This window comes from Panulirus ornatus, chromosome 15, assembly GCF_036320965.1.
Source record: "Panulirus ornatus isolate Po-2019 chromosome 15, ASM3632096v1, whole genome shotgun sequence".
Lineage (NCBI taxonomy): Eukaryota > Metazoa > Arthropoda > Malacostraca > Decapoda > Palinuridae > Panulirus > Panulirus ornatus.
Window position 1 is genome coordinate 51,053,983 of NC_092238.1, and position 25,746 is coordinate 51,079,728.

Genomic DNA, 25,746 nt, shown 5'->3' on the forward strand with positions numbered 1-25,746 from the left:
ATATTATGATGAAAATGGTGAACAGCTTATGGAGTTGTGTGCTGAAAAAGGACTGGTGATTTGGAATACCTGGTTCAAAGAGAGAGACACACAAATATACATGTGTGAGTAGGAGAAATAGTCAGCAGGCATTACTGGATTACATATCAATTGATAGGAACATAAAGGAGAGAATCTTGGACATAAATGTGCTGAAAACGGCAACTGGTGGGATGTCTGATCACTATCTCATGGAGGGAAGGGTGAAGATTTGTAGAGGTTTTTGGAACAGTGGAAACAATGTCAAGAGAAAAGAGTGGTGAGAATAAATGAGCTTGGAAAAAAGACTTATGTGAAGAAGTACCAGGAGTGATAGACTATTGATTGGTAAAAGGTGAGAGTAGATGAAGCAAGGGGAGTGGGTGAGGAATGGGAGGTACTTAGAGAAGCAGAGCTGGCATGTGCAAGAGAAGCATGTAGCATGCAAAAGGTAGGAGATGGAAGGCATGAAAGAGGTAGAGTGGTGGGATGAAGAAACGAAGTTGCTAGTGAAAGAGAAATGAGATGTTTGGAAGGTACTTACAGGGAAGAAGTGTAGATGACTAGGAAGATACAAAAAGCAACAGTTCAAGAGGAAGGTGTTGGGGATGAAAAAGAGGGAAATTGAGAGTTGGGTGAGCAAATATCAGTAACTTAGAAAGAGTAAGATATTTTGGAAAGAGGTAAATAATGTGCAAAAAAACAAAAGAACAAATAGGAATATCAGTGAAGGGAGCAAAAGGGATGTGATTATGTGTAGTTATGAAGTGAGGAGGACATGGAGTGATTATTTGCAAGGATTCTTGAATGTGTTTGATGGTAGAGTGGCAGGTGTAGGGTGATTTGGTCAGGGTGGTATGGGAAGTGAGAGTCATGGTGAGTGGTATGTTGAAGAGAGAAGAGGTGGTCAAAGCCTTAAATAAGATGAAATTACAATTGAATTTATTAAGAAAGGAGGAGACTGTGTTGTTGATTGGTTATCAAAGATTTTCAATGTATGTGTGGATCAGGATGAGGTGCCTGAGGATTGGTGAAACGCATGCATAGAGCCATTGTATAAAGGCAAAGGAGAATAGAGGTGAATATTCAAATGACACGATTTATTCATAAAGTTGTTGAGTATACCTGGTATGACGCATGGGAGGGCATTAATTGAGAGGATGAAGGCATGTACAGAGCATCAAATTGGGGAGGAGTAGTGTGGTTTCCAAATTGGTAGAGGATGTGTGGATCAGTTGTTTGCTTTAAAGAATGCATGTGAGAATACTTAAGATAAATAATTGTATTTGTATGTGGCATTTATGAATCAGGAGAAAGCATATGATAGGGTTGATAGAGACACACTGCAGAAAGTCTTAAGAATATACAGTGCAGGAGAAAAGCAGCTAGAGGCAGTGAGAAGTTTTTACCAATAGTCTACGGCATGTATATGAAAAGGAAGAGAAGAGAGTGAATGACATCAAGTGAAGGTTGGTCTGCAGCAGGGGTGTATGATGTCATCATGGTTGTTCAATTTCTTTATAGATAAGGTGGTGAGGGATAAATGATAGTCTTGGAGAAAGGGGTGATTATACAGTCTGTGGGGGATGAAAGGGCCTGAGAAGTGAGTCAGTTGTTGTGTGCTGATGATACAGTATGGTAGCAGATTCAAGTAAAAACTGCAGAAGTTTGTGAATGAGTTTGGAAGTGTGTGAAAGGAGGATGATGAGAGTAAAAGTGAATAAAAGTGAGGTTATCAGATATGGCAGGTTTGAGTAACAGGTTAGTTGGGGTGTGAGATAGAATGAAGAAAAATTGGAGGAAGTGAAGTGAATTAAGATACCCGGGAGTGGACTTGGCAGTGAATGGAACCATGGAAGCAGAAGTGAGTCATAGGGTGGGTGAGGGGGTGAAGGTTCTGAAAACGCTGAAGAATGTGTTATAAGAGAGAACGTTATCTGGGAGGGTAAACATGAGTATGCTTGAAGGAATAGTAGTGCCAGCAATTTTATATAGATGCAGGCATGGGCCATAGATATGGTTGTGCAGAGGAAAGTGGGTGTGTTGGAAATTAAATGTTTGGAGGACAATGTGTGGTATGAGGTGGTTCAATTGAGTAAGTAATGAAAGGGTAGGAGAGGGGTGTGGTAACAAAGTGTGGCTGAGAGAGATAAAGAGGGGTGTGCTGAAATGGTTTGGACATATGAAGAGAATGACAGAGGAAAAGGTGACAAAGAGGATATATGTGTCAAATGAGGAGGGAATATAGAGGACAGGGACACCAAATTGGAGATGGAAGGATGGAGTGAATAATATTTTGAACATACTGGAGGGGGAAATGTATACACTATATGAAGTGAATCGGAACTATGCGGTTTACTAGGGTCAATGATTAGGCAATGGACTGAACCAGGGCATGTGAGGCATCTGGGGTAAACCATGTAAAGGTCTGTGGGGCAGGCTGTGGAGAGTGAGCTGTGGTTTGGGTGCATTACACATGGCAGCTAGGGAATGGATGTGATCAGATGTGGCCTTTCTTTGTCTGTTCCTTGTGCTACCTTGCTAGTGCAGGAAATGGATATCACATATGAAATGCATATAAGTATATTTTCTTTCATACTTAATCGCAGTTTGCTGAGTTGGGGAGGTAGTGTCATGAACAAAGAAAGGACATATCCGCACACATCCTTTCTCTAGCTGTCATGTGTTATGTACCAAAACCTCAGCTCCCTATCCATATCCATACCCAACAGACCTTTACATGGTTTATCCCAGATGCTTCACATACCCTGGTTTAGTCCACTGACAGCACATCAACCCCAGTAAACTACATTATTCCAATTCACTCTATGCCATGCATGTCTTTCACCCCCCAAATCGCTCTAAACTCTATCCTTCCATCACCAATTTGTCTTCCCATTCTCCTTGTTTCCCACCACTTTTGACACATGTATCCTTACTCATTCTGTCCATATGTCCAAGCCATTTCAACACACCCTCTTCTGCTCTCTTGACCACACTCTTTTTATCATCACACATCTCTCTTACCCTTTCATTATTTATTCTATCCAGCCACCTCATACCACATAGTGTACTCAAACACTTAACTTCCAAAACATCCACCCTCTTCTCAACGGTCTTATCTATAGCCCTTATCTCACACCAATATAATATTGTTAGAGTTACTATTCCTTCAAGCATACCTATTTTTGAACTCCAGATAACGTTCTCTCTTTCCTCACATTGTTCAGCACTCCCAGAAGCTTCACCCCTCCCCTACCCTATGACTCACTTCCATTTCCATGGTTCCATTCACTGTCATATCCACTCCCAGATATTAACACACCTCACTTACTCCAATTTTTCTCCTTTCAAACTCAACCCCAAGAAACCTGTACCTCAACCCTGCTGAATCTCATAACCTTGCTTTTATTCACATTTACTCTCAACTTTCTCCTTTCACCCACATTTCCAAAATCAGTCACCAAATTCTGCAGGTTCCTACTTGAATCTGGCATCAGTGCTGTATCATTGGAAAAGAACAAGTGACTCACTTTGACTCACTTCCCAGGCCCTCTCATCCCCAACAGACTACATACTCACCCCCTCTACATGACTCTTGCATCTAACTCCCCACCAACCCAACCACAAACAAACTGAATAACCATGGTGACACCACACAACCCCTGCCACAGAACAACCTTCACTATGAACCATTCAATCTCCTCTCTTCCTACTCATACACAAGCCTTTCACTCTTGATAAAAACTTCTCACGGCTTCAAGCAGCTAACCTCTCACACCAAATAATCTTAAGACCTTCCATAAAGCATCTCTATCAACCCTATCATATGCCTTCTCCAGACCCATAAATGCCACATACAAATCCATTTATTTTTCTAAGAATTTCTTACTTACATTCTTTAAAGCAAACACCTGATCCACACATCCTCTACCACTTCTGAAACCACTCTGCTCCTCCCCAGTCTGATGCTCTGTATATGCCTTCATCCTCACAATACCCTCCTATCTCACCAGGTATGCTCATAAAACTTATACCTCTGTAATTTGAACAATCACCTTTATCCCCCTTGCCTTTATACAGAGGCACTATACATGCATTCCACCAATCCTCAGGCACCTCACCATGATCCATACATACAATGAAAATCCTCACCAGTCAATCAACAATAGTTATCCCCTTTCTTAATAAATTCAAATGCAATACCATCCATTCCAGGTGCCTTGCCACATATCATCTTAAGTAAGGCTTTCACCACCTCTTCTCCCTTCACCAAACCACTCCTCATGACTTTCACTTTGCATATCACCCCAACCAAAACATCCTACATCTGCCACTCAAGCATTAAACACATTTAACAGTGCTTCAAAATACTCATTCCATCTCCTCCTCTCTTCTTCACTCTGTTACCACTTCCCCTCTTACCCTCTTCACTTATGTTTACTGGTTCTCTCATCTTTCACACCTTTATTTACCTCTTTCCAAAATATCTCATTCTTCTAAAGTTTAATGATACTTGCTCACTCCAACTGTCATTTGCCCTTTTTCAACCCTTGCACCATCCTCTTGACCTTCTGCCATTTTCTCTTACACATCTTCCAATCATTTGCACTCCTTCCCTATAAGTGCCTCTCAAATGCCTCGCTTTTCACTTTCACTAGCACCTTTACATCATCCTACCACTCACTACCCTTTCTAATCTGCCCACCTCTTACTCTTCTCATGCCACATGCATCTCTTGCACATACCATCAATGCTTCCCCAAATGTCTCCCATTCCTTTCATTTTTTGCCATTCTACACTTAAACTCTACTGGTATTTCTTCACACAAGTCTGTTTTCCAAGCTCACTTACTCTCACCACTTTCTTCTCGCCGATGTGTCGAAACCCTCTACAAAGCTTCATCCTTGCCTCCACAAGACAGTGATCAAACATCCCACCAGCTGCCCTTCTCAGCACAATAACATCCAGAAGTCTCTCTCTTACAAGTACATTTAATATGTAATCCAATAATGCCTGCTGACCATCTCTTCTACTCACATACATATAATTGTGTACAACCCTCTTTTTAAACAATGTATTGCAAATCACCATTTTTCCGCACAACTCAAGCTCTTCACCATTTCTAATAACACTCAATACCCCATGCACACCAATTATACCCCAAACTGCCACCTTTGCATTGAAATCCTCCATCACTAATACCCGGTCTCTTACACATGAAAACTGCTGACATACACACTCAACTGTTTCCCCAACACTTGCCTCTCAGGATTTTTCTTCAGGATTTGTAGACAGGTGCAAAAGTACTAATGATAACCCATCTCTTGCCATCCACTTTTAATTTTACCCACATCAATATAGAATTTACTTCTTGACAATCTATCACACACTCCAACTCCTGTAATTGTTCTCCTTCCTTAGATCTTGTCTTCTCACCAACCCCTGACTTTACTCCTAAAACATTTTCAAACCATTCTTCCCCTTTACACTTGAGCCATGTTTCACTCTGAGCCAGAACATCCATGTTTCTTTCCTCAAATATTCAACCTATGTTTCCTTTCTTTTCATTCTGGTTACATCCATACACATTTAGACACCCCAGCCTGATCCTTTGAGGAGGATGTGCATTCCCTGCCTGGCAAATTTTCTGTTCCCTCTTTTAGCAACTGAAATACAAGGAGGAGGAGGATTTTCATACTTTATTTCCTGCATTAGCAAGGAAGTACCAGGAACAGACAAAGAAGGGCCACATCCACTCACATCCATTCCCTAGCTGTCATGTGTAATGCACCATAACCACAGCTCCTTATCCAAAACCAGGCCTCACAAACCTTTCCATGGATGCCTTACATGCCCTAGTTCTGTCCACTAACAGAACGCTGGCCTAAGTAAACCATATCATTTGAGTTCACTCTATAATGTGCATGCCTCTGAACCTCCTGCATGTTTCTGCCCCAATCGCTCAAAATCTTTTTCATTCCATCCTTCCATCTTAAATCTGGTCTCCCCGCTCTCCTTCTGCCATCCACTTTTGACACATATATCCTCTCTGTCAGTCTTTCCTCACACATTCTGTCCATATCCCAATACCATTTCAGCACTAACTCTTCTGCTCTCTCAACCACACTCTTTTTATTACCAAACATCTCTTTTACCTTTTCATTACTTAATCAAACCAACTCACTCCACACACTGTCCACAAAGATTTAATTTCCATCACATCCATCCTCCTACACCCAGTTTTATATATATCCTGTATATATCCTCGCTTCCATAAAACATTGTTGGGACAACTATTCCTTCAAACATATCCATTTTTGCCCTATCAGATAATGTTCCCTCTTTACACACATTCTTCAACACATATAATGTGTACTATCACATGAAAGACATAAACCATTCGCCTCTATGTGCCTCAGGATTCAAACCAGGGTCAAATACTTGACAATCAGGGAATGTAATTACACTCCCCAATTGTCAAGTATTTGACCAGGGTTCAAATCCAGGGGCACTCAGAAGTGAATGGTTTACACACTCTCAGGTATCTGAAACACTTCACTTCCTTCAATTTTTCTCCATTCAAACTCACAAACCAACTAACCTGTCCCTTAACCCTGCTAAACCTAATAACCTTGCTTTGATTCACATTCATTCTGAACTTCATTTCACACACTGTTCCAAACTCAGTCACCAACGTTTGCCGTATCTCACCTGAATTCATCACTAATGCTGTATCATCAGCAAAACAACTGACTCACTTATCAGATCCTTTTATCACTTACGCAGCACATACTCTCTACTCTCCCCAATAAACAAATTGAACAACCATGTTGACATATCACACCCCTGCCACAGACCAACCTCCACTTGAAACCATTCACTCTCCACTCTTTCTGCTTATACACAAGACACAGACCCTTAATAAAAGCTTCTCACTGCTTCTAGCAGCTTTCTTCCCACAACGTATATTCTTAAGACCTTCCACAAAGCATTTCTATCGACCCTATCATAAGCTTTCTACAGATCCATAAATGTCACATTTGTACAAATCTATCTGTTCCTCTAAGCAGGTCTCACTTACATATTTTATAGCAAACGCATGATCTGAATTAAATACAAATATCAGGTAGAAATAGTTAGTAGGCACATTTAGCTTGGAGCATTAGGCAGAAGTAGTAGGCTGGATCATTACGTAGACACATTAGGTAATAGTAGTTGGTGGGAACCTTCAGTAGGAGCCTCTGAAAACACAATGCTAAAGTTGCCCCCTCCCAGTGGCCTGTTAAGGGTGAGGTACAAAAAGCTAAGAAGCAGCACTGAAGTTCACCAGTTATGGAGACTCTGCTGTGGCCATCCTCTCAAGGGAATTCCCATATGGAACAGGTCAGAGACAAAAATACATAGATATGACCGACACATCCTTACCACTTAAGTAACCACATTCCTCCTCCCCATTCTGATGCTCTTTACATGCCTTTACCCTCTCAATCACTACCCTTTCTTTCAACTTACCTGTTACACATGAAAAACTTGTCCCTCTATAGTTTGTCCACTGTGCTTTTGTACAGTGGCACTATAAATGCATTTTGAAAGTCCTCAGGCACCTGACATGATCTATACATGCACCGAAAATCCTAACCAGCCAATCAACAACATGGTCACCCCTTTTCTAAATAAATTCAATAGCAATACCATCCACTATAGTCACCATCCCATGTTTCCTCTGACGCAAGGCTTTCATCTCTTCTCTCTTCACTGAAACATTCTTCAAGACTCTCACTTTGCATACCAACCCAACCCAAACACCTTACATCTGCCACCCTATCATAAAACATTCAACACAGTCCTTCAAAATACTTTCTCTAACCCCTTAATTTATCACTACTTGTTACCACATCCCTTTTTGCCACTTTCATCAATGTACCCATTTGCTTTTTGATTTTTGCACAAACGTACCTCCTTCCACAACATTTCATTCTCCATAAAGTGTACTGATACTTGCTCATCTTAACTCTTATTTGCCCTCTTTTTCAACCTCTGCACCTTCCTCTTGATCTCCTCCTGCTTACTCTTATACATCCACCAATCATTTACACTCCTTCCCTGTAAGTGCCACACAAACACATCCCTTTTCCCTTGCACCAAAAAGTTTACTTCTTCATCCTACACTGACTACCCTTTCTAATCTCACCACTTCCCATCTTTTGCATGCCACATACATCTCTTGCACGTCCAAACACTGTTTCTCTAATACCTTCCATTCCTTACCTACTCCCATTGCTTCATTTACTCTTACCTTTTTTGAAATACAAATCAATTCACCAAGAAAAGAATCTAAAATTCGGGGTAATTTTTTTCAATAAAATCGTTTCATACAGAGAATCCTTACTGCTTTTCAGACTTACCTTAAATCATCTTAATTCTTATCAACCAAATAAGCACAAAAGAACTTCACTCGCAGGCGAGCTAGAAAAATATAAATAATTCTTTGACAACTGTTTCAAATTCTTATTTTCAACTCTAAAATACACACAAACATATCAAGAAAAAAGATAAGATTCTGCAAAAACTAACCTGTTCTCAGAGAAGAAAGTGAATGCTAAATATACAAATAGAAATCTTAATACCTTCATATGAAGTATGGAGCTCATGCTATATATATGCTGAGAAGATTCAGAGAGTTGTATATATTTGTGGATCACCTGACTTAGTAAATCATCTCCAACTGCTGCTGCCTCTTGTACACCACACCATTCAAGAAATACACACCTAAAAATAAAAGAATATATGCAATACATGAATTAGCTCCTAAACTTATTACTAACCTGTGTATCAATAATATCAAGTGTAACACACACACACACACACACACACACACACTGAGGGAATTTCAGTTATGGAGAAATATCGTGAGAAAACTTGGATTTGCATGGAGATGCTGAGTCATGGAGACACTAATTCCCCAAAGGTTAACAAGACAGTATCTATACCAAAATCATCACAGAGCATACAAGAACTTGAGGAAATATTACTCTATCTCTATATGAGATTATCTTTGCAAACACTAGCATAGAAATATAACATTTGAAATATGATAATCCTACTCGAAAGAGAGATCATGCAGTGCTTCATTTTGAATATGTGATGAAGGAGGACACAAGAGGAGGATCAGGGGGCTAATGAACCCAAAGATGAAGTACAATTAAGGAAACTTAGTGGAGCTGATTAGGTTCTTTGAGAACAGTGACTGGGAGATGGAAGGTTCTCCGAGAAATAAAAGACATTGCAGCTGGCCACTTGTATGAAAGGTACAGGAAAGCAAGGGATGAGTACGCAGGATAAGGAGGGTGGAGCAGAAAGAGTTTGAAAAGAGCATGTATGTGGACAGGAAAAAACAATCCAAAATTTTCCCCTAATTTCATCAGATTCAAACAGTTCGTTAAACAGTAGCAAATCAAGCTAAGGGACTTGGATGGAAGAATTCTTGAGGACAATGAAAAAATATGTGAGATATTGATTGATACATTCTTCCCATTCACACTGGGATATTGCGACAGCAACACCAAAAATCATTTATGTTGACTACACTTGTAGCTATCACAACATCCTCTTAACATTGTACATGATGTATTGGTGAGAAGAAAAATAGTAACTTTATTAAGAAATAGTACTATTAAGTACAGTAGGGTTGAGGGTCAAGTCAATTGGGAGGTAAGTTTGAATGGAGAAAAACTGGAGGAAGTAAAGTGTTTTAGATATCTGGGAGTGGATCTGGCAGCAGATGGAACCATGGAAGCGAAAGTGAATCATAGGGTGGGGGAGGGGGCGAAAATCCTGGGAGCCTTGGAGAATGTGTGGAAGTCGAGAACGTTATCTCGGAAAGCAAAAATGGCTATGTTTGAAGGAATAGTAGTTCCAACAATGTTGTATGGTTGCGAGGCATGGGCTATGGATAGAGTTGTGCGCAGGAGGGTGGATGTGCTGGAAATGAGATGTTTGAGGACAATATGTGGTGTGAGGTGGTTTGATCGAGTAAGTAACGTAAGGGTAAGAGAGATGTGTGGAAATAAGAAGAGCGTGGTTGAGAGAGCAGAAGAGGGTGTTTTGAAATGGTTTGGGCACATGGAGAGAATGAGTGAGGAAAGATTGACAAAGAGGATATATGTGTCAGAGGTGGAGGGAACGAGGAGAAGTGGGAGACCAAATTGGAGGTGGAAACATGGAGTGAAAAAGATTTTGAGTGATCGGGGCCTGAACATGCAGGAGGGTGAAAGGCAGGCAAGGAACAGAGTGAATTGGATCGATGTGGTATACCGGGGTCGACGTGCTGTCAATGGATTGAATCAGGGCATGTGAAGCGTCTGGGGTAAATGGAAAGTTCTGTGGGGCCTGGATGAGGAAAGGAAGCTGTGGTTTCAGGCATTATTGCATGACAGCTAGAGACTGAGTGTGAACGAATGGGGCCTTTGTTGTCTTTTCCTAGCGCTATCTCGCACACATGAGGGGGGAGGGGGATGTTATTCCATGTGTGGAGGGGTGGCGATGGGAATGAATAAAGGCAGACAGTGTGAATTGTGTGCATGTGTATATATGAATGTGTCTGTGTGTGCATATATATGTGTACATTGAGATGTATGGGTATGTATATTTGCGTGTGTGGACGTGTATGTATATACATGTGTATGGGGGTGGGTTGGGCCATTTCTTTCTTCTGTTTCCTTGCGCTACCTCGCAAACGCGGGAGACAGCAACAAAGCAAAATAATAATAATAATATTAAGAAACAAGACATGAAACTGAAGCCAGACAATAAGCCAACTGTGTATTTGAGTATGTTAGTCAGTAACCATCAGAATATGATATCCACAAGCTGCTGAGCCATCTTCAGTCTCTGTCAGCCCATCTTGAGCCCAGGAAGTAGGTATCATAAGAATTCATGATATCCGAGCTTTGATAATCTAATGAACTCAGTGAGCAACAAAGTGAAGAAGAAAAAGAGAAAAGTGAAACAGAAAACAGCAACAGCTCTGAAATTGACGATCCAAGCACTGCACAACAGATGACAAAACTGGACACAGATCAGCTGGCAATGTCTGTCCACACAATACTGCAAAATGAAATATAAACACATAAGAAATGAATAAAAAATGCTGAACTCAACTTTGTAGAAAGTAAATAAACAAATAAATAAATAAATAAATAAATAAACAAATAAATAGCAGAAGCTGGTGACTGAGTTTGGTAAAGTGTGTGGAAGAAGAAAGTTAAGAGTAAATGTGAATAAGAGCAAGGTTATTAGGTACAGTAGGGTTGAGGATCAAGTCAATTGGGAGGTGAGTTTGAATGGAGAAAAACTGGAGGAAGTGAAGTGTTTTAGATATCTGGGAGTGGATCTGGCAGCGGATGGAACCATGGAAGCGGAAGTGGATCATAGGGTGGGGGAGGGGGCGAAAATTCTGGGGGCCTTGAAGAATGTGTGGAAGTCGAGAACATTATCTCGGAAAGCAAAAATGGGTATGTTTGAAGGAATAGTGGTTCCAACAATGTTGTATGGTTGCGAGGCGTGGGCTATGGATACAGTTGTGCGCAGGAGGATGGATGTGCTGGAAATGAGATGTTTGAGGACAATGTGTGGTGTGAGGTGGTTTGATCGAGTGAGTAACGTAAGGGTAAGAGAGATGTGAGGAAATAAAAAGAGCGTGGTTGAGAGAGCAGAGGAGGGTGTTTTGAAGTGGTTTGGGCACATGGAGAGGATGAGTGAGGAAAGATTGACCAAGAGGATATATGTGTCGGAGGTGGAGGGAGCAAGGAGAAGAGGGAGACCAAATTGGAGGTGGAAAGATGGAGTGAAAAAGATTTTGTGTGATCGGGGCCTGAACATGCAGGAGGGTGAAAGGAGGGCAAGGAATAGAGTGAATTGGAGCGATGTGGTATACCGGGGTTGACGTGCTGTCAGTGGATTGAATCAAGGCATGTGAAGCGTCTGGGGTAAACCATGGAAAGCTGTGTAGGTATGTGTATTTGCGTGTGTGGACGTGTGTATATGCATGTGTATGGGGGGGGTTGGGCCATTTCTTCCGGCTGTTTCCTTGCGCTACCTCGCAAACGCGGGAGACAGCGACAAAGTATATAAAAAAAAAAAAAAAAAAAAATAGCTTTTCATCGCAGGTCTTCCCAGAGTTGCCAGGAAAACAGCTTACAGTATTTACGAAATATACTTTTCTTTATGGAGTCACCCATTCTATATAATACAAAAAATACTAGACAGGAAACTAGGACTTACAGAAGTAAATGAAATAAGACTGAAATAACTTTCCTGGAAAGATCTTTAGATCATGCCAACACATATCATTAGAATAAACATTCAAGAGAAACACATACTCAAGTAAATGATTTATATTAATGCAAACAAGAAAGAATCCAAATGTAATATCATGATGAAAATGAAAAAAATGTGGAAAGGAAAAATTCAGAAAGCTTATATGTCATGCTAACATGAATCTCCCCTCATACACAAGCAAATTTTGACCCTTCTACAAGATCAGAAGAGCAACCATGTTATAAATAGACTTTTTTTCATTCTGGGCTGTGTTCTACCAATTTCCAGGCAAAATATGAAATAATCAGCTTGTTGGTTTATTGAAATCCCTCCTCACAGAGGCATCTTTATATCTACAGTGAGTCATAATGAATGGGTTAATAGTGTTATTACTCTGGAATACAATACTGTACTAGCATTACAAAGATGGGAGGAGAGAGAAAGTTTGGAAGGCAAAGAACCATCCTAGGCTTATGGTCCTGATGAAGTCTCTCCATAAGTGCTAATGGAATATGCGTTGGCACTTGCCAGGCTATTCAATAACATTGTTTAATAAAAACAGTGTGGTTGAGAGAGCAGAAGAGGTTGTGGTGAAATGGTTTGGACACATGGAGAGAATGAGTGAGGAAAGATTGACAATGAGGATATATGTGTCAGAGGTGGAGGGAACAAGAAGCAGGAAACCAAATTGAAGGCAGAAGGATGGAGTGAAAAAGATTTTGAGCAATCGGGGCCTGAAAATACAGGAGGGTGAATGACGTCCAAGGAATAGAGTGAAATGGAACGATGTGGTATGCCAGGGTGGACATGCTGCCAATGGATTGAACCAGGGAATGTAAAGCGTCTGGGGTAAACCATGGAAAGGTGTACGGGGCCTGGATGTGGAAAGGGAACTGTGGTTTCAGTGCATTACACATGACATGACAGCTAGAGACTGAGAATGAATGAATGTGGCCTTCTTTCATCTTTTCCTGGCAAGACCCCACTGGAGGAATGTTATTTCATGTGTGGCGGGGTGGCGACAGAAATGGGTGAAGGCAGCACGTAGGAATATGTACATGTGTATATATGCCTGTGTATGTATAAGTATGTATACGCTGAAATGTATATGTATGTATATGTGCGTGTATAAGCATTTATGAATATATATATGTGTATGTGGGTGGTTGGGCCATTCCTCATCTGTTTCCTTGCGCTACCCTGCTGACGTGGGAAACAGCTATTAGGTATAATAATAATAAAAAATATCTCTTATGGATGAGGTAATATAAAAAATGTGAGAGAAGGCAATTAGTTCAAGAAAAGGGACTAGAAAATTGCAATGACATACAGGCCAACCTCACTAAAAGTGTGGTTTGTTAAACATTGGCAGTGATGGTCAGAAAGTAAATGGATGATTTCTTGCAAAGGAGAAACTACCTACCAGACAGGCAATGTGGTTTCAGGGATGAAGTTTCCCCATACTAGGCTTATGTTCCTGATGCAGTTTCTTCATAGGTGCTAAAGGAATGTGTGTTGGCACTTGCCAAGCCACTCAAAATACCAAAGAAGGCACTTCAAGAAAAGTGATTGGGAAATTGCAATGACTTACTGGCCAGTCTCACTAAAAGCGTGTCTTGTAAAACATTGGAGGAAACAGTCAGAAAGTAAAGAATGATTCCTTGCATAGGAAAAACTACCTAACAAACAAGCAAAATGGTTTCAGGGAGAGAAGGCTCTTGCAAAGAAGAAAATACCTAACTGGCAGGCAACATGGTTTCACAGAGAGAAGGTAATGCATAACCAATCTTTTAGATTTTTATGACAGGGTGACCTCCATCTCAAATCAAAGACTGTGTGTTCCTGGTAGCCAGAAAGCCTTTGACACTATAGCCCATCAAAAGCTGATAAAGAATCTGGAACTACAGGAAGGTATAGGGGCAAACTCCTTCACTGGAGAGCTTATCTTTGTAGAAGGGGGTAAAGACACAGGAAAGAGTTGCATTCCCTAAGTGGGTTGAGGTCATTGGTGGTGTGCTGCAGGGATGGGCGTTGGGCCCACTGGTATTCTTGGTGTTTGTAAATGATTTGCCTGATGGTCTGGACTCATACCTAAAAATGTTTGCAGGTAAGGAATAATGATGAATGCTTCAACTTAAATGGAGACCTAGAACTCTAAGAGTCATCAGGACAAATGGGTGGTTAGATTCAATCCATGTGCAAGAAAATTAGAATGGGATGGGATTGAGGGACACAAGGCCAGGTAAGATTATTGCCCAGTGGGAAGTAAATCACATTAGGTAAGATTGTTGCCTAGTGGGAAGTAAATCACATGTGAACATGTTTGTGAAAGAAACCTTGGAGTCAACATCGAGCTTCATTTGCCACCAGAGTTACACATGAGGGAAACTATGAAATAGATAAATTGTCTGCTTGGAAATACTAGAATCACATTCAAGTATATGGATTAAGATATATTTGCTTAGATGCTGACAACTTATATCAAAACTGGACAATGCCTCGGAAGTCTGGTCACTAAACCTAAAGAAACCTAAATAAGCATAAAGATTCAGAGGAGGGTACAGAAAAGAGCAAATAAGATGGTACCTGAATTAAGAGAACTGAGCTACAATGAGAGGCAAAGGGCTACATAGCTACCTATCATGGTGGTGAGAAGAGAGAAGGGGGGATCTGATAACAGTCTTCAAGTTTCTAAATCAGCTGGATGACACTGACAGTAAAGATTTCTTCATAAGAAACTCTGACAAGAAGCAGAACACAAAGATGGTAACAAAGGTTGTTGAGAAGTGTTGACTGAGTGTAAGAATGGTGGGTGGCTGCAATTAAAAGATCAAAGAGACTGGACAAGCCAGCAGTTTGCAAAGGGTTAAAAGGCTACCTGATGACATAGAAAGTTTAGGATACAATGCCAATGAGAGTAGAACTTTCTCCTCATACAGTGCAAACTGATAAACACACACTCACACACACACACACACACACACACACACACACACACACATCAGTCAAGTGTCCCAGGGTTAAGTTCTGGGACATTTACCAGAATATGCTTGTACAAGAAGCAAAAGTTTTGAGGGACATAAAAATCATTAAGAATATATGGTGTGGGAGGCAAGTTGTTAGAAGCAGTGAAAAGTTTTTATCGAGGATGTAAGGCATGTGTACGTGTAGGAAGAGAGGAAAGTGATTGGTTCTCAGTGAATGTAGGTTTGCGACAGGGGTGTGTGATGTCTCCATGGTTGTTTAATTTGTTTATGGATAGGGTTGTTAGGGAGGTAAATGCAAGAGTTTTGGAAAGAGGGGCAAGTATGAAGTCTGTTGGGGATGAGAGAGCTTGGGAAGTGAGTCAGTTGTTGTTCGCTGATGATACAGCGCTGGTGGCTGATTCATGTGAGAAACTGCAGAAGCTGGTGACTGAGTTTGGAAAAGTGTGTGGAAGAAGAAAGTTAAGAGTAAATGTGAATAAGAGCAAGGTTATTAGGTACAGTAGGGTTGAGGGTCAAGTCAATTGGGAGGTGAGTTTGAATGGAGAAAAACTGGAGGAAGTGAAGTGTTTTAGATATCTGGGAGTGGATCTGGCAGCGGATGGAACCATGGAAGCGGAAGTGGATCATAGGGTGGGGGAGGGGGCGAAAATCCTGGGGGCCTTGAAGAATGTGTGGAAGTCGAGAACATTATCTCGGAAAGCAAAAATGGGTATGTTTGAAGGAATAGTGGTTCCAACAATGTTGTATGGTTGCGAGGCGTGGGCTATGGATACAGTTGTGCGCAGGAGGATGGATGTGCTGGAAATGAGATGTTTGAGGACAATGTGTGGTGTGAGGTGGTTTGATCGAGTGAGTAACGTAAGGGTAAGAGAGATGTGTGGAAATAAAAAGAGCGTGGTTGAGAGAGCAGAAGAGGGTGTTTTGAAGTGGTTTGGGCACATGGAGAGGATGAGTGAGGAAAGATTGACCAAGAGGATATATGTGTCGGAGGTGGAGGGAACAAGAAGAGGGAGACCAAATTGGAGGTGGAAAGATGGAGTGAAAAAGATTTTGTGTGATCGGGGCCTGAGCATGCAGGAGGGTGAAAGGAGGGCAAGGAATAGAGTGAATTGGAGCGATGTGGTATACCGGGGTTGACGTGCTGTCAGTGGATTGAAGCAGGGCATGTGAAGCGTCTGGGGTAAACCATGGAAAGCTGTGTAGGTATGTATATTTGCGTGTGTGGACGTATGTATATACATGTGTATGGGGGGGGTTGGGCCATTTCTTTCGTCTGTTTCCTTGCGCTACCTCGCAAACGCGGGAGACAGCGACAAAGTATAATAAAAAATGAATAAATATATATATATATATATATATATATATATATATATATATATATATATATATATATATATATATAATTTTTTTTTTGCTTTGTCGCTGTCTCCCACGTTTGCGAGGTAGCGCAAGGAAACAGACGAAAGAAATGGCCCAACCCACCCCATACACATGTATATACATACGTCCACACACGCAAATATACATACCTAGACAGCTTTCCATGGTTTACCCCAGACGCTTCACATGCCCCGATTCAATCCACTGACAGCAAGTCAACCCCGGTATACCACATCGCTCCAATTCACTCTATTCCTTGCCCTCCTTTCACCCTCCTGCATGTTCAGGCCCCGATCACACAAAATCTTTTTCACTCCATCTTTCCACCTCCAATTTGGTCTCCCTCTTCTCCTCGTTCCCTCAACCTCCGACACATATATCCTCTTGGTCAATCTTTCCTCACTCATTCTCTCCATGTGACCAAACCATTTCAAAACACCCTCTTCTGCTCTCTCAACCACGCTCTTTTTATTTCCACACATCTCTCTTACCCTTACGTTACTTACTCGATCAAACCACCTCACACCACACACTGTCCTCAAACATCTCATTTCCAGCACATCCATCCTCCTGCGCACAACTCTATCCATAGCCCACGCCTCGCAACCATACAACATTGTTGGAACCACTATTCCTTCAAACATACCCATTTTTGCTTTCCGAGATAATGTTCTCGACTTCCACACATTCTTCAAGGCTCCCAGAATTTTCGCCCCCTCCCCCACCCTATGATCCACTTCCGCTTCCATGGTTCCATCCGCTGCCAGATCCACTCCCAGATACCTAAAACACTTCACTTCCTCCAGTTTTTCTCCATTCAAACTCACCTCCCAATTGACTTGACCCTCAACCCTACTGTACCTAATAACCTTGCTCTTATTCACATTTACTCTTAACTTTCTTCTTTCACACACTTTACCAAACTCAGTCACCAGCTTCTGCAGTTTCTCACATGAATCAGCCACCAGCGCTGTATCATCAGCGAACAACAACTGACTCACTTCCCAAGCTCTCTCATCCCCAACAGACTTCATACTTGCCCCTCTTTCCAAAACTCTTGCATTCACCTCCCTAACAACCCCATCCATAAACAAATTAAACAACCATGGAGACATCACACACCCCTGCCGCAAACCTACATTCACTGAGAACCAATCACTTTCCTCTCTTCCTACACGTACACATGCCTTACATCCTCAATAAAAACTTTTCACTGCTTCTAACAACTTGCCTCCCACACCATATATTCTTAATACCTTCCACAGAGCATCTCTATCAACTCTATCATATGCCTTCTCCAGATCCATAAATGCTACATACAAATCCATTTGCTTTTCTAAGTATTTCTCACATACATTCTTCAAAGCAAACACCTGATCCACACATCCTCTACCACTTCTGAAACCACACTGCTCTTCCCCAATCTGATGCTCTGTACATGCCTTCACCCTCTCAATCAATATCCTCCCATATAATTTACCAGGAATACTCAACAAACTTATACCTCTGTAATTTGAGCACTCACTCTTATCCCCTTTGCCTTTGTACAATGGCACTATGCACGCATTCCGCCAATCCTCAGGCACCTCACCCTGAGTCATACATACATTAAATAGCCTTACCAACCAGTCAACAATACAGTCACCCCCTTTTTTAATAAATTCCACTGCAATACCATCCAAACCTGCTGCCTTGCCGGCTTTCATCTTCCGCAAAGCTTTTACTACCTCTATATATAAACTTTAGCTCAAGTCTCCATCACTCTTCTCCATGCATTTGCTTCTCTACAGCAAGCCTTCACATCATCTAACAGTTGTCCACCTACCACACATATCATTAACACATCCCATACAGTACTCCACTCTACCGTCATATGTTTTTCATAAAAGATGCATACATCTTCTTACCTTTCTCTAAATACTTTTTTACATTCATTCCTACCAAAAAAATCTGATACACACATTCCATGCCTTTCCTAAAAAAACCTTGCTCCTCACTTATTCTATTCAGTCACCTCCATCACTCGATCAATCAACACTCTTTTCCTGGTATACTTAACTGACTTGTTCCCCTACAATTGCTCCACATATCCTTAGCACTTTTTCCTTTGAATAAAGGAACAATAACAGCTTTCACACAATCCTGAAGTACAACCTTATGTTTCCATGCTAAATTACATATCAAATGCATCCACTCTCTCACATTACCTCCATGCTTCAACATTTTAGCTGTAATCCCATCCATTCCAGATGCCTTTCCTCATCACCTTCCTTCATGCGACAGGCCCCTGCACTTGAATTCTTTTCCTTCCATCCTTCATACCCATTTACTCTCGACTATTTCCTTTTAATGCACACTCCTAAACTCACACACCCTTCTGCAGTTTCTCACGCAAATCTGCCACCAGTGCCAAATCATCAGCAAACAATGACTTACCTCACCCACCCCCAAAAGCCCTAACAGTCTTCATACCTGCTCCTCTTTCTAAGACTCCTACATAAACCTCCTTCATCACTCTATCCAGGAACAGACTTTATGGCCATGTTGGCATTACACACCTTTGGTGCAGACCCACCTCAATTAATGTGTACATTAGTTATTAATTTGTGATGGCAATTCTGCTCTTAAAGTTATTTTCCATACTTGTTCATCATATCCTACCTTAGTGAGGTAATTCCAGGAGTGGACAAAGAAATGGCCTCAATTGCCCATGCCCACTGTCAAGCTGTCATGCATAATGTGCCAAAAACAGAGCCCCCAACTAAAACCAGGCCCAACAAACCACTTCATAGTTTCCCCTAAATGCTTCATGCAACCTGGTTCAGCCCAATGATAGGATGTTGTTCCCTGTAAACCACATCACTCCAATTCACTCTATCCCCTGCATGCCTTACACACACACACACACACACACATACACGCTGCATACCTGCTCCTCTCTCCAAGGTCCTAGCGTGCACCTCCGTCACCACCCCACACATAAAATGATTAAACAACAATAGTGACATTAGGCACCCTTTCCAGACACACACCTCTGTAAATGTTTATGATAATCATATCAACCTGCAATGACATTTTTGCTCAAATTTCTTTTATATGTTCACGATTTCCAATGTTAGCTAGGTAGTGCCACAAACAAATGAAGAAATGGCTTCAATCAGTCTCTAGCTGTCAGGTATCATGCACAAAAACCAAAGCCCACCCCTATCCAAAACTAGGCCCATTCATCTGTACAAAATTACTCTATAATATTATGCACACCAAATAGTAAATCTTAAACAATCATCAACATTACAATAACCTTAAGGAGATTTGTAACACCACAAGCATGTTAATGTTTATGATGATCATATATCTGTGATGCTGTTTTTGGTCTTATACTGATTTTCTTTCCTATGCATCTGTTTGAAGATAATTGTTCTTTAACATCATAAACACCAAATGGCAATGTGGTAAAAATGAGGCAATGTGCTGTCAGAGGACAGAATCACGAACCAAGGAATATGAAACTACTGGGGGAAAACAATGAAAGGTCTGTGGAGCCTGGTTATGGACAGAGGACTGTGGTTTCAGTGCATTACATATGATGGCTTGAGAATGGATGTAAGCATATAAGGCCTGTCTTCATCTTTTCCTGGTGCTATCTCACTCATGAGGGAAAAGGCAAACAAGTATGAAAGATGTAAATCCTAAACCAACATCTTTGAACAGCAAATGTGATAATTGCCATAATCAAAATATATAAAAATTTTCACAATTCCTGGTAATACAAAATGTTTGTGAGGTATGGACAAATAATATGTGGAAGTGTTTGGCACACATCTGAAACCATTAAATGTAACTACAGACTCATAATTGGATTCTTGTGAATTTTAAACTTATTGATGCATAACTGCACACTAACAAAAGTCTTCTGGACAATTCTTATATGATTCACCTGAGTACAAGAGTATCAATATACAATAAACTACAACATACAAACAGAATTCAATTTTCACAATAAAGTGATACTCCAGTTCCAATCATGTGAACAGATAACAACCATAAGAAATGTATCTAACTAGAGGGCCATCCATAATCATCAACATTTCACAGATGTATAGATTGTACAATACAATTTGAAATTCTCAATTTAATTTCATACTATCACAGAAAAAGTTAAGATTACTAATGTAGGGTAAGGGGATCCCATGTAGTAGTATTTTCAGTAGTATCATAAATATATTCATAATTTTTGACAGACCGTAATAAGAGAAAACTATACAGTTACATACCAAAAGTCATGACTATACTTCTTGACAATAGTGGTAGCTAAGAAAATCTGTATAGCAAGGTCTGCAATCTTCAGCCGATGTTTCCAGACCTTTGCTTTGTCTTGTTTTGCAACCAGTCTTCTCACCAAGCTTACACCTTCATTCACATCCAGAGATTTGACCTGCAATTGAAGGTGGTGAAATATTTTCTTTTTACGAAAAAACAATTTCTGCTTTCAACAATTTCCCCTTTCAACTCTCTCTTAACCCATGATCATTATTCAAATTAAAATAAAAAATTCACATCATCCTTAATGCACACATGACCCCAGCCCTCTCTTACAGTCCGTGACACTTCTACTCTTGTGGTTATACCTGCAACCATGTCCAACAGAGCAATTCAGTTCCTCCAGGTCCTTCCCTTTTAAAGTAACACAAATCTTCCAGTTTCATCCTACCCAATATCTTACCTCTCTTCGCATTTTACTTTCAACTTTCCTTCTTTACACACTCTCCTAAACTCGGACACCAACTTTTCATGATTCTCTCTAAAGTCTGCCTCCCATTCAACCCCATTCACAGCATACTGCAGACCTATTCTTTACTTCAAGACCCAACACATTCACTTACCTCACCACCATGGTGACATCACATATCCTGGACATATAAACTACATTCACTAGGAACCATTCACCTATATCCCTTCCTATTCAAACACACACACAATACTAATTGCATTTGCATTGCAAAAACTAATTGCATTTTGCAACTTTCCATCTTTGCACTTCTATAATGCATCACTGTCAACCCTATCACATGCTTCTCATGGTCCATACATGCCACAAAAAAGCCATTCTTTTTCTCCAAGTACTCAAACATATCCCTTAGAGCAAACAACTGGTCCACACACCCTCTCACTCTTTTGAAACCACACTGCCCTCATAGTCTCCAGCTTTGTGAATGAGACGACTCCCCAAGACACCTTATCATGTATAATCTATACAATTACACCTCTGTAATTCATTGTTTTTTTTCTCCCTGCCTTTAATAAAAATCCTCAAACACCAAAACTTGGGTCATTCAAATATAAAACATCATCATTCACAAATGTTATGAAACTCAACTCCAATCCAATACACTCATAATGCTTATAAACAATCCATCTTTCCCTGTCCTCCCATCTTTTCAGTCACATTTACCATGACAACCTCACTCGACTGCCACCTTGCATGAAAACATATTAGCTTTCCTGTCATCTAATGCATTCAGCAATCTTTCTAAATACTATTCCATCTCTTTCTCACATTTTCATCTGTTACTATCTCTCCACCAGCTCTCCACACTGTCACCAACATTTTTCCTGCTGTTCTCCACACATTGTTCACCTCTTTCCAGAACATTGTCTCATTCTCAATGAAGTTTAGCAATACAATCTACAAATAGGAAGCAGTGAACTTGATGGAAATCAATAAAGATAACTATGACCAAACAAGTCACTGAACAGTTAGCAATATACTAACATTCTACTTGGGCCCAACAGGGAAAATGATAGAAAGTGAAACAGATGCCATAGATCTCTTGGTAATCATAAATGCCAAACAAATTTAAAGAGCATGAAGAGAAGATAGCACAATCAACCCAAGTATTTGTGGTATGATAACGAGAACTTTCACTACAAGGACAGAAAATGATGATGAAAATGTTCAAAGCATACATAAAAAGCAAAATTAGTTACCAACAAAACAAGTAGAAATAAAAAGGTTAGACAGACTTCATAACCAAAATAGAGGACTCGAACACATGATTTATCATGAGAGACTGAATAAAAATTTACAGCCCAGGAAGAATGCAGGAAAGCCATGTGATAATATATGCATGGCAACAAACTGAAGGAGTAAAAGACAATGTACTGAGCATAAAAGCCTCTCAATGAGGAAAAAAACAACTTATACTGTGCCCAACAACATATGATGCTAATGGTAGGCTGGTAGGTTTTCTCATATATGAGGGGAAGCTACAGAATTAATCAGCCTTGTAGGGGAAAGTCTGTGTTAAGAGCTGGTAGGTTTTCTCATATATGAGGGGAAGCTACAGAATTAATCAGCCTTGTAGGGGAAAGTCTGTGTTAAGAGCATGGACTATAAGAATGAGATAAACAAAGCTATATGAGAGTCAGACAGTAAAGTGGACAGTCTATTCAATACACTACCATAAGAAATAAAATATATGTATGAGGCAAATACACACATATTTAAAAGAATCTATCTACCCACTTTTAACTCTGATGCCCATTCCCTCCAGGAACTCCCATCATGGGGGCAATCTCAAAAAAAAGTCTCCACTTACCCCTTTCCTTACATACCTCCCTTACATACATTTCATGCATTTTCCCCAGTTCTTTCTCTTTAGTATTATTCCAATCTATTTCAAAAGAAACTTTGATAACATGGTTAAAAACAGTTCTAAATAAACCTGGGTTTGACAATAATATTACATTTGTAGCTGCAGTGACAAACAATTATCATCATTCACATAAGACGTGCAGTGAGGGCTTTGCACTAGCCCCAACTAATGGCAAAATTTCACTGCATTACTTGTAGGCATACAGGTACTCTTCATTCCTTACCACCCCACTTTTCCAGCTCTAATAACTTAACTGTTTTTTTCAACAAAATAAAAATCTGCAAAAATCAATTCCCCATAACTTTAAAATACACCTGGGAAATATCTCAAAACTGACCTGTATGAAATCAACATATCCAATCATGGAATGAGTGTGGGGGGAAAAAAGATATGTTATATGCTAGCCCTGACTCATGTCAAAATCTTGTCACTGGTACTCAAGACTCATTTGCTTTCATCTGCACTCAACCACATTTTTTGCACATGTCAACTTGTGTAATCATCCATTCACCCAGCAACTCACTGGAGTAGTGTATTCAAGCCCTTGCATTATAACTCAAGGTTTACTGGAATACCATATAATCAAATAATATCAATCAAATATGTTTTGCACACCTGTGCCTCACCTTATGACAAGATGACATTTCTGAACACCTCTCTCAACACAAATCCATCATACGTTAAGTCACTGAAACCCATGTTATAAGGGAGGTTTATGTTCCTGAACGAAATTTTCTCATATCTACTTTTTAAGAATGGAATATATTTCAAGTAACTTAGTTCAAGAATACAACAATTTACCATATTCTATTGGCATTCACTTGAGACAATACATAACTTTCATACGTGTCACACACACATATTAAGTCAGTGATAAATGTTAAGTCATATTGGATGGCTACACATGCTTCAGTCATATTGGATCGCTGCACATGCTACATCACTGAGATAGAAAATAAACTGGCACATTACTCCAGTATATGGAATTAAATCTATTTCTTCAAGATTTTCTTAAATCATGAACTAAACTGGGAAGAAATAGATAGAAACAGTCAGTAGGAACATTTAGGCAGGACCATTTGGTAGAAACTTAGGTAGTAGCAGTCAGTAAGAATATTAGGTAAGAGCCTATGCAAACACTGCACTGGAGTAGTCCTCTGTCAGTGGCCTATTATGGATGAGGCACTAAAGGCACTAGTTATGCAGACTCTGTTGCCATAGTTAGCAATACCATCTCTAGCAAACAGCAAGCTCCAACAGCAAAATTTTCAACATATGGTCATTCAAATGCATTTTCATATACTGTTCACTCCTTTACATTCTCTTCAGTAGGTTGTTACCTGACTAATGAGCTAATAATGGGTGCTAAGTGTGTGTAGTCACACATTTGACAAAAGAATGCAAGCTAGCAACGCCACCTTTAGCAAGTAGTAAGCACCACTGGCAAAATTCAACATATAATTGGTAAACTGTATGTCTATCTATATTTCCTTAACACAATTCTGTTCAGTAGAATAATACCTAACTCTTGATCTAAAAATTACATAAATATTCACAAAAATGATGGAGGAAATGTGTGGCAAAATGCCAAACAGCTATGCATCCAATGAAGGAAAGATGGCTCCCTACACCATGACCGAAGGAAAGGTAGCCAACGAAAGATAGCCAAGCACCCACAGAAAATAGTTAATCATGTAACTGTTAGGTAAAACAATAGAATGTACTTCTATATAAAATTTCTTTTTAAACTGTTCTCTCCAAGAGGTTCTTAAAATAATGGATAAAATGGGTGGCAGATTTCAAATTGATAAATCTCAAACGAAAGAATGTTGTCTAGCAACTGGTAAGCAGTAATGGCAGAACACTCAACACATACTTTGTAATTTTTTTCAAAGATATTTACTATTTCCCATGTGTGCTAGGTAGAGTGAAGAACAGATCACTTAGTCTAATATTAAAAATCCTCACTTGGGTCTATTTGTTCCTTCTTTTGAAAAAGAATACAAGAAAGTAGGATCCTCTCCCTTTACTTGACTTGCACAACATGCATGAGATACATGGGCAGTATTCTTCCACCTTCATCCGTAGAGAGAATTCAGTAAACTGTATCATTTTATATTGTTTTATCATTATATTCAACCACTCTTTCCCATGTCAGTGACATAGTGTCAGGAAACATACGAAGAGTGGCCAATCCACTCATATACACATCATATATTATTCTATATTTTTTTATAGATGTGCTGTCAATGGATTGAATCAGGGCATGTGAAGCGTCTGGGGTAAACCATGGAAAGTTCTGTGGGGCCTGGATGTGGAAAGGGAGCTGTGGTTTCGGGCATTATTGCATGACAGCTCGAGACTGAGTGTAAACGAATGGGGCC

At 40.2% G+C, this 25,746-nt stretch overlaps 1 protein-coding gene across 3 annotated transcripts in view; it reads right to left on the reverse strand.

Moving 5' to 3' along the window:
* The window catches only part of LOC139753873 (uncharacterized), a 140,674-nt gene that overhangs the window by 50,091 nt on the left and 64,837 nt on the right, over positions 1-25,746 (reverse strand). For all 3 annotated transcript variants that reach the window (XM_071670831.1, XM_071670829.1, XM_071670830.1), the window contains exons 5-6: positions 20,981-21,141; positions 8,649-8,790 (exon numbers count right to left, since the gene is read on the reverse strand). In XM_071670831.1, coding sequence (XP_071526932.1) covers positions 8,649-8,790; positions 20,981-21,141 — 303 coding nt within the window. The remainder of the gene's footprint in view (positions 1-8,648; positions 8,791-20,980; positions 21,142-25,746) is intronic.